Raw genomic sequence first — 15,680 nt, 5'->3', positions numbered from 1 at the left:
TGACCCCTTAGGCATAGTTAGGGGGCAAAGGTCACAGTTGAGGCTTTGCCAAATAAGCGGTGTCACTCTGACCGATGCTAATGAGCAGAGCGCGGGCCGGTGGTTACAGGGCCGCTATAGGTCCATACTGGTCCACTGGCACCATATACAAACAGTTGGTTAGGAAGGGGGGGGGGGGTGGGGGGGGGGGGAGTACATGTACGATTAGAGGAAAAACTCTCCGGTTTTTCCATTAGCCAGAAGTCAAACAGGAGGAGGTTATTAGCCTAAATGGTGCACAAACAGTGGCAGTGAAGCGTATACTCACTTACTTACTCACACACACGTACAAGCTTGCGCACGCACACACACACACACACATACACACACATACACACACATACACACACGGCATGTGGGCAGAGTACTGCACCCTATTGACATAACCCTGCCTTTTGGCCCAGAGTTTCTACAGGCAGGCGGGTAGCAGCAATGACAGACAAATACATTCCTGCCCTCCACGACCACTTCCTTCACAACACCTCTCCGACACATTCAGTCATAACAGGCCTGGGGGATTCAAAAGGTGTAGGAACCTTCTCAGTTATGTAACATCCTAAAATGCAAACCAGCGAGGTCTGTTTATATGCAGACTCACAATGAAGGGACGTTTAAAGGAGAGTCGTCCCCGTGACAATGAACTCAGCGGATACAGATTCACAGGGGATACGGAATGAGAGGCCGTTTCCTTCCCCAGTCCCCTGTGTTGTGTTGTGTTGTGTTGTGGACAAAGTGAAAGCTGAAAGCAGTGCCTGAGCGGTGGTTGTGTGGGAGGCTGTCTGGGAGCAGAGCAGGTTGAGGTTGCGCAGTGCAGTGCAGTGCAGGGCTGCTGGGGAGGTTGGCTGGCCCCCTGCTGATGTCTTTCTGCACCATTAGTCCTGCCTGTGGACAGCACCGCACAGCACAGCCAGAGCCTCTCACTCACACACACACACAGACCCAGCACAGCAAGCACACTGAATCAATAACACACACATGCACCACACACACCCACGGGTATGCAGCATGCTCACTCACACAAATATACACACGCACACACAGACACAGGTAGGCAACACACACGCACACACATACATAGACAGGGAGCACACACACACACACACCCCACACACACACACAGTTATGCAGTATGCACACTCACACACATATATACACACACACACGGTCCAGAGGGAGAAAGTGGTGTAGCATCCTGCATCCTGGCAAGGGTTGATGACGCACAACAGACTGCACAGCAGCAACTTCCTGTCCTGGACAAGGCATTCTGAAAGACATGCAAGGACAAACACTGGCACATCCACAACACACCACCACCAGCAGCAGCAGCAACACACACACACACACACACACACACACACACACACACACACACACACACACACACACACACGCCATCTTACATCAGTATCACTCAGTCACTGTAGAGAGAGTGGCAGTGCCAAACGTCCACATCAGTCCTGAGGATAGGGTCCAACAGAGTCCTCCCTCTCCCTCCACTCTCAATGGCTGCGGTACCATCGGGGGATGTGTGCCTACAGGTGACTGTGTGTCGTGGACATCTCACTCATTTGCAAACCTTTGACTGGTGGAAAGAGAATCCTGCTCCGGTTGGTCTGTTTGTGTCAGTGCAGGTGGGGAAAACAAAACGGTGTGACCGACCACCAAACCGACCGTTGAATTTCCAAAACTGGTTAAAATGAGGTTATGGTTGGGGTTAAGGTGAGGGTTTAGGGTTTAGTTAAGATTAAGGTTAGGGTCCGTTTAGGTTTTGAGGTTTTGAGTCAGGCTGACAACGCAATGCTGGTCAGAAAGGTCCCTTTAGTCTCTCCCCAGAGCAGTACTGTGTTTAGGCTAGTTCTCCACAATAAAACACACATCCTCACCACTGGCTACCGCCCTAACACCAGCTGAGCTAGTCAGTCACGTTTCTGGACGTCTGTACTCCTCCCTAGTCAACACAAACAATACCATCCCTGTAAACAAATATTTAAGCCAGAGTAAATAAGCACACACCACCCAGCCTAGCTAGGATACCTACCTCCCCCACACCACCCAGCCTAGCTAGGATACCTACCTCCCCCACACCACCCAGCCTAGCTAGGATACCTACCTCCCCCACACCACCCAGCCTAGCTAGGATACCTACCTCCCCCACACCACCCAGCCTAGCTACCTCCCCCATACCACCCAGCCTAGCTAGGATACCTACCTCCCCCACACCACCCAGCCTAGCTACCTCCCCCATACCACCCAGCCTAGCTAGGATACCTACCTCCCCCACACCACCCAGCCTAGCTAGGATACCTACCTCCCCCACACCACCCAGCCTAGCTACCTCCCCCACACCACCCAGCCTAGCTAGGATACCTACCTCCCCCACACCACCCAGCCTAGCTACCTCCCCCATACCACCCAGCCTAGCTAGGATACCTACCTCCCCCACACCACCCAGCCTAGCTAGGATACCTACCTCCCCCACACCACCCAGCCTAGCTAGGATACCTACCTCCCCCACACCACCCAGCCTAGCTACCTCCCCCACACCACCCAGCCTAGCTAGGATACCTACCTCCCCCACACCACCCAGCCTAGCTAGGATACCTACCTCCCCGACACCACCCAGCCTAGCTACCTCCCCCACACCACCCAGCCTTGAAGCCTGTAATCCTGACTATACTTCCCCAGTAGAGAGTGGCCTGCTCTGTGGCCCGCAGTGTGCTGCCAGTTTAATTGAGTATGGATTAAAGTGATCGTTGTGTTTTAACCCGAGTGGGCCACGTGTTGTAATTACATGCATTGTAATTAGTATGCATATGTCAGGTCTGCAGTCTGAGATTGCCTCTCCCAGCCTCCGGTGTGTCTAACCACAGGGCTCTCATATCTGGGCTGCTGTGCATGTGTGTGTGTGTGTGTGTGTGTGTGTGTGTGTGTGTGTGTGTGTGTGTGAGCGTACGTGCGTGTAATGGGTTTACATTTAATACGGCGGTAGAGGGGGTGAGGGGGGTGTGTGTTAAAACTTCAAATGCCACCACAGACGGAGGGAGAGACGCTGTTAAAATGCTGCTTCTTCAAACCACTACTGGGCCTCATTGACCAGGTGAGGGGAGAATGGGCACAGCTGGGACTCCCTGGTGAGGGGCTCATACATTGAAACTCAGAGAGAGAGAGAGAGAGAGAGAGAAGTGAAATTAGAGGAAGACATTGTCCTATATCTATCTGTGGCACTCACCCACATGATTACGCCACACTCCGGTTAATTGTCAGACCCGAGGCGACGGGAGGAGAAGAGAGGCTCAGCTGCTTACGGTCTCATCTCCTCCGTCAGCGAGGAAAGGCATGGGAACGCTTAAATAAGAGCTAATCAGCCACCAGCACGCACACACACGCTTCTGAGGGGGGGGGGGGGGTACACCATATTCACTCAAGATGTGTGAAATCGAGGCGAGCAGATTTACAAACCAGACCGAGAGGAGAGCTGCGTACTCTCCTCCTGCTAACACTCTCCAGTCCTGCCCTGGACACCGGGACGTGAGTGTGGTTACATTTCTCCCCGAGCAGAGCACAGCGCTGGTCCCCGGGTGCTCGTCTGCTGGTTACCTGTATGTGTGTGTGTGTGTGTGATTAGAGAGAGGGGGCTGGAAGGGGACCAGTTGGAAATGCCTTGTGCCTGAAAACAAAGGGAAGCAGGATGTTTTGCAGCTGGGAAGCTCCTCTGCTGGACTCTGCCCAAGGGTTTATAGCCCCAATCAGCCTGTGGCCGGCGCCACACACACACACACACACACACACTAGAGAAACGGCCAACTGCTGAACTCAAACTCTCTGACCTCCTCAGTGCAAAATCACTGAAGACATTTGCAAAGTCTTCACACACCACACCAGCACCTCTCTCACATACCCACAAAGAAAGAATGATTAAAAATTGAGCTGTGGAGAGAACACAGCACTTGATACCACCAATATTGCACTGCTGGGGCTTAAATGGCTCCTCTGTGTGAGAGGTTTAACATGAGAGCCAGTCAGTCTTTTCATCTCCCTCCAGTACGATAGGCTCTCCAAGGCCGCGAGCTGGCTGCTCTATAGAGGAGAGGGGTAGGGGAGACGGGGGAGATGGTGGGGAGACGGGGGAGGCTGTGGGGGAGAGAGGGAGAATAGCATCACTTGCAGGAGAATGCAGGAGCGATGTGTTATTCAGCTCAGTGTGAAATTGGCGAATCTCTCCATTAGAATGACTGAGGGACTGTAACTGAGAGCCCCATGGCCCCCCCACCGCGTGGCCCCCCCACCGTGTAACTAACCACTGTGAGAAGGAGGTGGGAGGGAGAACAAACACCATGTCGTGTCTCTGGGGCTGGCTGGAGAGGGGCGCGTGAACACACACACACACACACACACACACACACACACACACACACACACACACACACCTCGGAGCAGCTTTCTCATGCACCCGGGGACTCTGTCAATTGAAGCAGAGATCTTACGGCCCGGCCCACAAAGGACAATTGGAGCCAATCTCTCTTGCCAACACCTGCCTGTCTCCTGCGATGGATGGAAAGCCATTTGGCTCATAATTCTGCATAATGAGGTAGTCATAATTACTGCTCTTCGCCCCATGCATCTGCACCTCCCTTTCTCATTGTACTCTGAGGAGCGCTTTATGAGGATATTACCCATCAGTGGTAGATTAATCACCCCAGCTTCCCTGGGCCTGGGCAGTCTGACAGAACTGGGACCTGCAGCTGGGGGCCACGGTGGCCATTCTGGCGGCCATTATGGCTCAATGGCTCCTCAGTGCAGTCTCTAATGACCATGGGAGCAGAGAACTGAGGCGACAGTGTCTGAGATGTGAAGATGATGCGTTTGTTCAGTCAGTACTAGTTATCCTATAAGCACAGATATTGGCAGATGCACAATAAAATAGGCTATTGATGCCTGTAGCATAATGGAAGAGCATCGACAATGGTAAGGTGTTACAACAATCAAACCCAACCTGGGGATTGATAAATAACGTTTAATAGTTGCAACCTCAACTTGTGAGCAATAACAAGTTGGTATTCGTACTGTCCTGACTTGTAGCAGAGCACTCTAGAGAAAATGCCTGTGGATGCCTGTTTTTGACAGGCATCCAACTCAAATCTGGAGGCACTTCAAAACATTTATCTGTGAAAGTTTCCATTCGGAGAGAGGTTGAGCCATGATTGAGTAGGTAATCCCAAATCCTATTTGTGCCATCAGTCAACTGTCAGCAGTAAAAATGTACACACACACACACGACAATATGGATTATCACGATCAGATAGAGAGATTGTGATTTCTAAAGGCTACATGTGACATCAACAGGTAAATGCCCCGTAGCCTAACCTGCATTCCTTTATCTAACCAAAGCCTCTTTACTCAACTGCTGCTAGTCATCCCATTAACTCATCCAGGGAATTTTGATCAAATCACATTTAAAAAGGCTAAATACACATCGAAAGCCGATTTGGATTTTTCACAAAAAAAAAATAATAATAATCAAAAACGCTGTTTGTGCCAAAACCCTGTCCTAACCATCTGTCCCTGTGTGTGTTTACTGCTGGGCCAAAAGCATTCAGCCTTCCTGTCCTCTGGTCAGGGCTGACACAGTACAGTACAGCAGCACACCAGCAGCACTGCAGGGAGAGGAGCTGAGTGGCAACAGTCAAGGGTTGAAGCGAGAAAAACCGCTATGACTGAACATTATCTAAGGATCTATGACTGATATCAGTCACAGTGAGACTGAAACACCATCCAGGCTCCGTAACACTGGCAACAGCCATAAAAGGCTCGCCATTATCGCTCACTATTTCCAATGCGATGGAAACATGACATGATTCAGAGCTCTGGTCTCATCATGGGATTGTCTGATATTAAAATACACTAAGAGACATTAAAACACAGTAGAGTCTGTGTATAGGCAAGCGGCACAAACCTTCCCTCCTCCCTCCACAAGGAAACAACACACTACTGTATAATCGGCATTCATAACTCTTTCTGCAGATTTCAGTCATCTCCCAGTCTGGGCTAATTTGCTTTCCTGAAGGAGGGAGTCCCTCTTTTTACTGAGCTGGTCTGACACACCAGCGGCCTGCATTACTGGACTTACTGGTGCAATATGTGTCTAAATGGTTGTTAAATGTTATCGTGTTACACATGTTTTGGTGCCCTGTTCTGTGCTGTCCTTGTTTGTTTTAGCGGTTTTTGTTACTGCTTAAATTTACCCATGTCAATAAGCCTGGCGGGTAAACCTGGGCTGAACCCATTTTAAAACAGCAGAGAAGCAGACTGAAGCCACTCGGGACAATAAAAGGACAATAAACTTTTACGCCCTTCATTAAACAGTAACTAGGAAGAAGGACAGAGTGGGCATTGATGAGTCAGTCACACTAATCCCAAGGTAGGGTTGACACAATCCTTTGTTTGAGGTGGAAGTAGGCCAATAGTGTCAGGGACAGAGCATACCGCCTCGGATGTCTCATGTTGTAACGACCTCGTGAGCCAGAGGCCTAGTCTAACCACAAAGCAGTGATGTAAAGAGACACGACTCAAACAATCAGAGGGAAAGGTTCCTGTGTGCACACCCCAGGCCTATTGCTTTTACCCAGACACACATTAAACTTGCAACAAGCACACAAACATTTCTGTCTAGCATTCCACAATATCATAAAGAAACTCCCTGTCTCAACAGACTGCCGTCCCAAGACACTAATCTGGTTAGAAAATACTTCAGATTTTTGTCTTAGCAGCTAGGTGCTTATTATGAGGGATACAGTACAGAAAGCAGCTGTGCTCTTTGAAACTGCACAGCGACTACCCTATAAGAAAATAAAGACATTTTGTGTCTATGATGAAGAGATGATGAACATAACTATAACCGAGTAAGGATGTTACAATAGGCCTAAGGCCCTGGCCTCGCCAAACTCTGCTATCCGTTAATTAAGGATTGAGCCAATGGTTTCTCTATGGGAGTCATCCGTTGACGGATAACGGAGATGACAAGGGTCTGTCTGTGTCCTTTTCATATGTTTTGGCAGTTTTTTTTTACAGACAAAAACAGTCTGTTCGTCCGTCCGTTTAGAAAATGAGCAATCATAAACTCCTAAATAAGACAAATGCTTAGAGAGAGTTTTTGAGAACACGTTGAAAATATAAATAACTAGAAGACACTGACTGAGGTGAACTGCCCTATGACATAATGTTAGAGTTTGTGTGTGTGTGTGTGTGTGTGTGTGTGTGTGTGTGTGTGTGCCTGTTGAGCCTGAAATAAAGGACAAACCGACCTTGTGCATTATTTCTCAGGGCATGGTGGTGTTTAAGCCATAATAAGCCACATAATTCGCCACGTCATTCCATTCCATCAACACCCTAAAGGCCAAACATTGTGATGCTTAATGTCCTCTAAAAACAACTCGACTGACATGTTAGCAACACCCCTCTCAAAATCCCTAACATGTAACATCTGGCACAGTGTTCCAGGTTCACATGACAGGGTGTGCATGTTCGACATCAGGCTACAGCACAAAGCACACAAAGCTCTCACATGTTGACAGACAAATACCAGTGTGCCAAAGCAAGAGAGGGGAAACACGGTTTGACATAACATGCAGGTGGTTCAGAGAATGACAGTGCTCAATCCATCCATCCACACACACACCTATAGGATGTGTTCCCGACCAAGTGAGCAGTTTACAGGGCCTCCTTTACCAAGGCTGTTAACTATTTACTATGACGACTCTCAACACGTTTCACCTGGAAAGGTGCAAATGCTTGGCAGGCACGTACTAGTATAGCATCTGCTCTCTTGGACTAAAACATGCCTCAACAGTCATCAAGACTCTTGACCTCTCTGCTCCTGTTGGGCGTGTGCATACCCATCACTTCATTATGGTCTGGTACGTTATCAGCTAATGGCTGATAGTCAGTGTTGAGGCCGAGGAAAGCAGGGTGAGTTCGGTCATGCAGTGCAGATGACTCAAGTCGATACGATGAGAAGCATGCAAAGAGCAACAGAGCAATGAATGAGAACCAACATAGCAATGGGAACCATTTGAAGGAAGGAATCAAATTAATTCACATGTAAAAACTGCCTACACAGATTTACCAGTATAAAACAAACAAGTTCAAGTATCTTCGAATCGAAATCGCCATTGTTGTGATACATTCAGTGTGGCAGCTACACCTGCCTCTCTCATAGCCTAATAACAACTCACCGCATCTTTCTCCTCGGCCCCGCTTCCTTGCTGGTCCGGATTGAGTTTTCTTTTTTCAGTTCTCTTCATTTTTTCACGTGGAAAGTTGTTGATCCTCTGAAAACTCGTCCACACCACTAACGTTAGCTCAGATGGCAAATCCACTAGAAATGCATCCCGGTTTACTTGTAGCTTTCTGTTGACTGTTACGGTTTGTCAACTAGTAAAGAATAACAAAGCTACACAAACTGCCATCCGCATCTGCACATGTCAAAGCTGTTGGGACAATCTGACGACCACTTTATTGCTGCAGTGTCGTTAGCTAGTTGACTAGCTCTCTCCTCGTTAGCGTCGGTTGGTTTTTTTTTTTCCTTTGGCCGACTACGGCATTTTCCGCGCCTCAAGTTATGCAAGTTGGCTAGCTACCTAATTAGCTAAAACTAAGAACGTTGCTAGAAATTGGGGGGGGGAAAATCACAGAAAATGTTTGACCCAAATCAATATTCATTTCAACCAGTATTCCGCAAACCGGTGTGTCTTCGCTGTCAATTGGTACACACAGACCTAATGCTAGCGCAGCAGCAAGCTAACCGCGTTGCTAGCTACCTGCAAGAAACACGTTGGCGTTGACAACAATGTCACATGTCATTTTTGACAGGTGTAGCAATAGTGTTCGAGTCGATTCCATCCAGTATAACGTATAGTGTAGTGACATGAACGAATGTCTCTCGGTGGCTGTCTTCCCTCTCTTTCTCTGTCAGTCCGTCAGTCTTCCATCCTCGCCGGTGGTGTGTGTATAACTGATGTGGCTAGTGATCTGTCTGTGTGCGGAGCGCAGGCAGACTGGCAGCTTCCTGGTCTCACGTTTCAGCTGCAGTGACTGGAGACTGGATCCCGCTTCTACTGGAACCCACTGGAACACTAGCAGATTTCTGCAACGCGTCCACCTCTAGACGCTAATTCATAGAATATAAATCAATCAGAGTTATGGGTAATCAGCTTTACAATGGTCCATTTGTGTTTTATGACCAGAAAATTAGGGGGCGAAGTGAATAAAACATGCATGCATCATCGTGGCAAAAGATACGCTGTCAACCCCTTTGGATCTGCTGCCATCTTCCGTTTGAAATAGGTAACTGCCAGTATACCCCCGGCACTTCTGATGAAGTTGATAGCTGAGTATAACCTTGGTAATTTATGACTAAATACATTTCTTCAAGTAGGCCCACAGTACACTGTCAATGGTGTTTAGCAGCAGATGAAATGTAGGCCAAAAGAGAAACATGCAAAAGAACATTGGTTGATTTACTGAAAATGTAATCAGAAAAAAACACAAGACACTATTCTTATTTTATTCCCTTTTTATTGAAAAGCTTTTCCCCAAAACAAATGTTTTGTAAAGAATGCATGCATAAAAATACACTGAGCCCCTACCCAAAGAGTCTTTGATGACAGACCCTTCCCACTGCCACAAAAAGCTCTGTCTCAATGGACACTCCTGGTTCCCACTGCCACAAAAAGCTCTGTCTCAATGGACACTCCTGGTTCCCACTGCCACAAAAAGCTCTGTCTCAATGGACACTCCTGGTTCCCACTGCCACAAAAAGCTCTGTCTCAATGGACACTCCTGCTCTTACAGTATGTACAGTCTGTACATGTGATGTGGTTACTGAACTAGACACAGAAAAACTAATTAAACTTCAGTTTCCTTGCAAAAAAATGAATTCAAATTCTGTCCTGTTAGTTTTAAATAAGTTGCTTTATTTATTTATTTTATCTTTATGTTGTTACTTTGCTACAGCTTAATCGTTTTAGTCCTGTTGGTTAAAGCTTGAATCCATAATACGTGCAAAACTGTCAATGATTGTAAATACTGTACTGTACGCCAGACATGGGTGAAGGCATAGCTGAAAATAGATTGTTAAAATATAACACAGTCGGTTTTAACAAATAGCCTACATCTCAGGGAGCGATACAAACAGGTAACATGGCACTTGAAAACCAAATACATAAAAGCTGAAGGCTATTGCACAGTTATCCAAATATTGCATATTTCAGGTAGAGTAAAAAGAGGAACAGTGAACACAGACCATGCACAAAGGGCAACAGGCTACTGTATGTACTGTACAGAGAAACAAAGCTAAATTAACATATAATACAGAGACAGCATTGCGATTGCCAGTGTAAGTGACTCCGTTTTTTGATTGTCAAAACGTTTTAACTGTTTAAGGTGAAAATATAACATTTCATTATTATATATTATATAGGAGGAAAATGTTTTGTCTCAGTGGGCTTTTTCCTAACATACAATTATTTAGAATAAATTGTGTTTGATAAACAGAGAAGATAAAAAATAACGTGTGGTCCATTTGCCTCTGTTACAAAATAAAAAATAAAATAAAAATATTACAACTCATCTTGGACCAAGCACCACATTTTCATGTAACTTTCTTTTATAGGAAATAGGAATAAATCAGCAGGTAATCTTTTAATGTATTGCACTAGAGGCAGTACGTCTGGCATTTGAGCTCTGGTCATCAGAGTTGGACAGGGCCTTACACTGTAACATGTGCTTTGGTTTACCATCAAGCTGGGAACCATCTCAGTGATTCAAAATGATTTTCAATGTCTACGTTGGCATTTCAGCAAGAAGAACAGTTCTAGGGTCCGCCCATCCGAAAGGGTCTTTAAAATCTTATGACATCATCAGTAACAGACCATTTTAATGGCAGAAGTATTGTAAGAAACAAGAAACAAGGATATTAAACGTTTCAGAAATATGGCTTTTTTTTCCACAAGCTGTTCAAACAACATGCAACTAATTTACACACACTCACAAACTAGCCTCATTAGAAGCTAAGAGGAAGAACTTGTTTGGCTTTTTAAAAGCCCCTTTCCTTGCTGGCTCACTCTTGATTGTACTAAGATCCCTGTAGAGGTTTCATATACAGCTCAAAAGTCCAAGATGTCTCAGGTAAAATAAGGGGAACAGTCGAGTTGAGGTCCTTAACAAAAAGGCCTTTGTAGCACCTACATAAACTATACATAACACCTGACATAGACAGTCGTTGACATTCATAAACCACCAACTGACACGAAACAATATGACCAGCTAAACCTCTACTCCTGCGTCAGACTGAACCTCTACTAAACCTCGACCAATGATCAGACAGACACGTCTCAACTGAAGTGTTCCCCCAATCAGAGACACAGGACTATTTTCTGCACTGTATTTCCCTTTTTTGGACAGGAAATGTTGTATCTCCCAGTATGTCAGAGGAGACTGGAGCTGGTTCATCACAGGGAGGCTGTCTATAGGGGTCTGTGTCCTGTGCTCCCCTGGGTAGGCCACACGGTGGTAGAGGTCCTGGATGGAGCCTGGACATGGGGCTTCACGACACCCCAACCAGCAGCGTGGCTGAGCTCACAGAAGCCTCTTGGGTTTTCATCTGAGAAGACGGAGAGGAACAGAGGGGGAAGTTATTAAATGTTAGTCATTCATGTGGTTGTCATTGTGTTGTGTCTTGTGTTATAAAGCACTCATTTGAAGAAAAGAAAAAAAAACCTGTAAAAGTTTGACTTTCCCTTTCTGTGTCATTTCAACACACATTTGACCGTGGGCACAGAGCACAGTAGAGATAGAGCATCGTGTTAGGGTGGCTTATATTATCTCAATCTTTTGAAGAGATGAATATTTGAAAATGTTAGTTATTCACAGGGTCTACAGGAGGGGCATGCCATGCTATAATAATAATTGCGCTGACGCTTTTATCCAAAGAGGATACATAAATGTTTCAGTATATATGATCCCAGTGGGATCATGTATGCCATTTAATGCCAGCAGAGGGCCCATCTCCGAGTACTGTTGTTAAAGAATACTGGTTTAAGACAGACAGGGATTGCAGGACTCTGATACAGGCACAGTCATAAGCACAGTACGCCAGGGAGCCGTACCTTTACCAACCCAAGGGCGTGAGGAAGAGGAGGAGGAAGGGGAGGAAGAGGGGATGCGCAGGGAGGATAACTTGTGCTCATTCTCCTGGGTTGGGTGAGAGACGACAACCAGGTGAGAAAGAGAGAAGGAGAGGCAGATGGAAGTTGGCAGATGGCATTTCTAAGCCACATTATGGCTCCAGACCACTCCCTTTCTCTCTTTCTTTGGCTTAGATGACAGGTGCTTTAGAAATCATAGAAACAGTATCTGGTGATGAGAGAACTATACTATCTTACTACGGTGATAGAATGGTAAAATATCAGATTGGTAACCAGGGTAAAACATTATAGAAATAGATTAACAGCGTAACAACAGAGTTTAACACTGTAGTAGCCTAAGTGATGTCAGAATCACTCAAATAACCTGATACGGAATGAGCTCACCTCTAAGTTTGTCCGAGCCGTCTTCAGAACATCGCGTGTTCTTGACACTGTAAACAAACAGCACAAAGCGGTTAGGAGTAATCTCAGACAAGCATCCGTCACATCATGTCATCCATCACTCACTAGAGTGAGTCACTCTCCCTGCAGGACCCCAGAAAATCTCTGCTGAAGGTGAAATGACGGAGAGAGAGAGAGAGAGAGAGAGAGAGAGAGAATTAGAGAGGGAGGGAGGGAGTGAGGGAGAGAGAGAGCAGGGATGGGGAGAGGTCGAACTTGGATCCTCAGTCCCTGTGTACTTTAAAGGGATAGTTTACTCTTAAATAAAATTAGCAGCAAACACATTTTCAAGTTAATGGAAGTGGATGGGGTCCATTTTGCGGCCACAAAGGGGCACAACATTGAACCACCATCTTTGGAATAACCATCCCTTTGCGTAACCCCATGTGTCACCCCAGAACAATTGTGTTGTGCAGTGTGAGATGAAGGGAGGAGAGGAGAAAATAAGAATGTGTGTATGAAGAAAAGCTTGGTAAGAAGAGGACAAGAGAAATGGAGAGAAAGACAAAACAGAGAGATAAGAGATGAGGTAAAGGGAGGGAGAAGATGAGTGGGGGAGGGTGGGAAGCTGAGAGGAGAGTAGAGGCGTCTCTCACGTTGGCTGACTATGAATTGCTCCATGCTATCTTTGGTGCGGTTGGAGCTCCTCAGCCTCCCCATAGCGTCCCTTAGAGCCTCCTCCTGCTCTGAGATTGTGTGACGCAACGTGTGGATCTCCTCCTTTAGAGACTGCTCCTGAACACACACACACACACACACACACACACACACACACACACACACACCTTCAGAAATCACAATATACACTCACATAGGTAAAGAGCAGTGCCAATGACATTGTTTGACGACATGTGGACTACATTCCCACAAAGAACAGACTAACTCCACAAAATTATTGTTTTATTCCTCAACCAAACATGAAGCTTCAGTGGTTCTGACCTTCTTGCTGCTCTGATTGGACCCCTCACTGCTAGGCAGCGCCGCCCTCCAGAACATTCTGAGCAGAGAGCTGGCCTCCTCCAGAATTTGACGCAGGGTCTTAGTGCTAGCCAACAGGCTCCTCAAATAGGCAGGGTCCAGAGGCTGAGAGAGACACACACCCACCCACCCACCCACCCACCCACACACCCACACACACACACACCCACCCACACACCCACACACACACACACACCCACACACACACACACACACACGCACCACACAGTTATAAAAAAAGAAAAGAAAAAGTCTGACACATTTTAAACTTCATTTGTTTTGTAGTTAATGTCCATGGTACAGTATTATACACACTATGAATTATTATATACCTGATTATGATTTAAGTCAGGTATATAATTGCTACTCCTGACCCCTGCCCCCTCACCGTGTCCATGCTGATCTCTACTAGGGTGTGGCCAGTGGAGGCCTGCAGGGCAGTCTCCATCTTGCGGAGGAGAACGCTCCCCTCCAGGATCTGCTGCTGAAGGGCGTTGAAGTCATCCACATGCCCCACCGCATGGCGGCCATTACGGCTCGCAAAGGAGCCGTCTGGAGCTTGCCCCTCCAGAGTTGGTTGTGCTGAGGGGGGAAAAGTGTGAAGAGATGGGTCCAAATGTTACCTTCCTCTAATTTGTAACAGGGGGCAGGATGTGTGTATAGATTTATGATTTCTGAATGTGTGTGTGTGTGTGTGTGTGTGTGTGTGTGTGTGCGCGTGTGCGTGTGCGTGTGCGTGTGCGTGTGCGTGTGTGTCAGTACCCTCCGTCTCCTGTGGTTCCAGTGTGGGTGAGAGTGGGGAGGCGGGGCTGAAGAGCCCAGTGTCTCGGACAGGGGGAGAGGAGGTGGGGTCTGAGGAGCAGGGAGAGAGGAAGTGTCAATCACACATCAATCAGCTTTTACAGTACGTGAAAAAACCCTGATATAAGATAAATCTGTAACCTATCCCAGAATGCCTTTCAGGGTGGCAGCGCCCTCAACTCACCGTGGAAGAGCTGTCTCCTTGCGTGCGGGCGCGTATCGCCCTGGCCCGGCCCACCGGACAGCTGTTGCTCCAGCTGAACGTGCAGGTCCCTGGGGTCGAAGGGGACAGTCTCCCCCGAGAGTGACCCCTCACCTCCCTGTCCTGTACTCTTGGGAACTCCACACACTCGATGGTACATCTGGAGCTCACACTGGAGAGAGTGGACCAGCCCACGGCCCTCACACAGCTGCTGCTGCAGCATGTTTACCTCATGCTGGAGCCTATACATACACAGAGAATGTAAACACACATACTGTACATACACATAGATATCTGAGCTATAAACACACGCAGACACCTGCGGCCACACACACACACACACACACACACACACACACACACACACACACACTCAACACCCTACCTGTTGATAGCTTCTTGGTTGCTCTGTCTCTCTTGCTTCAGCTGTGTGATCTCCTGAGTCTGAGCCTGTGTCTGTGTCTGCAGTCTCCTGCCCTGCTCCGCCCACCGCTCTGTCTCTAGCTCCGCCTCCTTCAGCTGGGCCCGCCCCAACATCACCGCCTCCCGCAGCTGCTCCGCCTCCTTAGTGCCGTCTGAGAGGAAAAGGACAGAGGAACTCAGATATGAAGGCAGAAACAGCATTATTATTTATTTATTTATATAAATATATGTTATACTTTATTTCATTGTGTCAGTTACGTAGTGTTTACATGGCATTCATGTCATTGATATTCTGACACAATTTTGTCTGAATAATAGGACATTAAAGATATTAAAATGGATCTACTGTGAAATTCTATGGAGGTATGATGTTGGGAGTAGAAAGTATGTTGGAGTATTGAGAGTATGTATGAGAGTACTGTTGGGGTACTGAGGGGTTTCGGGTCAGTACCTCTGCTGGACTGTTTGAGTCGATTCTGCAGGCTGAGGTTCTCTTCCCTCAGGGCTCTGATCTCATTGGACAGCTGATTGACAGAGTCCAGGCCCTGGATGTAGATGTTGGTGGGAGCACCTGAGAGAGGAGGAGAGGAGGA

At 47.2% G+C, this 15,680-nt stretch overlaps 2 protein-coding genes across 8 annotated transcripts in view; both read right to left on the bottom strand.

The window, feature by feature from the left end:
• mast2 (microtubule associated serine/threonine kinase 2) overlaps window positions 1–9,021 on the bottom strand; it is a 115,950-nt gene extending 106,929 nt beyond the window's left edge. For 2 of the 4 annotated variants that reach the window (XM_083672120.1, XM_083672122.1), the window contains exon 1: window positions 8,271–9,021. In XM_083672120.1, coding sequence (XP_083528246.1) covers window positions 8,271–8,339 — 69 coding nt within the window. In that variant the 5' untranslated portion in view covers window positions 8,340–9,021. The remainder of the gene's footprint in view (window positions 1–8,270) is intronic. The other 2 variants (XM_083672119.1, XM_083672121.1) reach the window with 1 other exon arrangement.
• A 580-nt stretch (window positions 9,022–9,601) lies between these two features.
• pde4dip (phosphodiesterase 4D interacting protein) overlaps window positions 9,602–15,680 on the bottom strand; it is a 58,647-nt gene continuing 52,568 nt past the window's right edge. For 3 of the 4 annotated variants that reach the window (XM_083672188.1, XM_083672189.1, XM_083672186.1), the window contains 10 exons: window positions 15,539–15,658; window positions 15,050–15,239; window positions 14,647–14,906; window positions 14,424–14,513; window positions 14,050–14,243; window positions 13,623–13,766; window positions 13,280–13,418; window positions 12,627–12,673; window positions 12,204–12,288; window positions 9,602–11,698 (listed from right to left, as the gene is read on the bottom strand). In XM_083672188.1, the coding sequence (XP_083528314.1) occupies window positions 11,562–11,698; window positions 12,204–12,288; window positions 12,627–12,673; window positions 13,280–13,418; window positions 13,623–13,766; window positions 14,050–14,243; window positions 14,424–14,513; window positions 14,647–14,906; window positions 15,050–15,239; window positions 15,539–15,658 (1,406 nt within the window). In that variant the 3' untranslated portion in view covers window positions 9,602–11,561. The remainder of the gene's footprint in view (window positions 11,699–12,203; window positions 12,289–12,626; window positions 12,674–13,279; window positions 13,419–13,622; window positions 13,767–14,049; window positions 14,244–14,423; window positions 14,514–14,646; window positions 14,907–15,049; window positions 15,240–15,538; window positions 15,659–15,680) is intronic. The other variant, XM_083672187.1, reaches the window with a different exon arrangement.

Source organism: Argentina silus, assembly GCF_951799395.1.
Source record: "Argentina silus genome assembly, chromosome: 6".
NCBI classification, from domain to species: Eukaryota; Metazoa; Chordata; class Actinopteri; order Argentiniformes; family Argentinidae; genus Argentina; species Argentina silus.
This window is presented reverse-complemented; position numbering and strand designations above follow the sequence as displayed.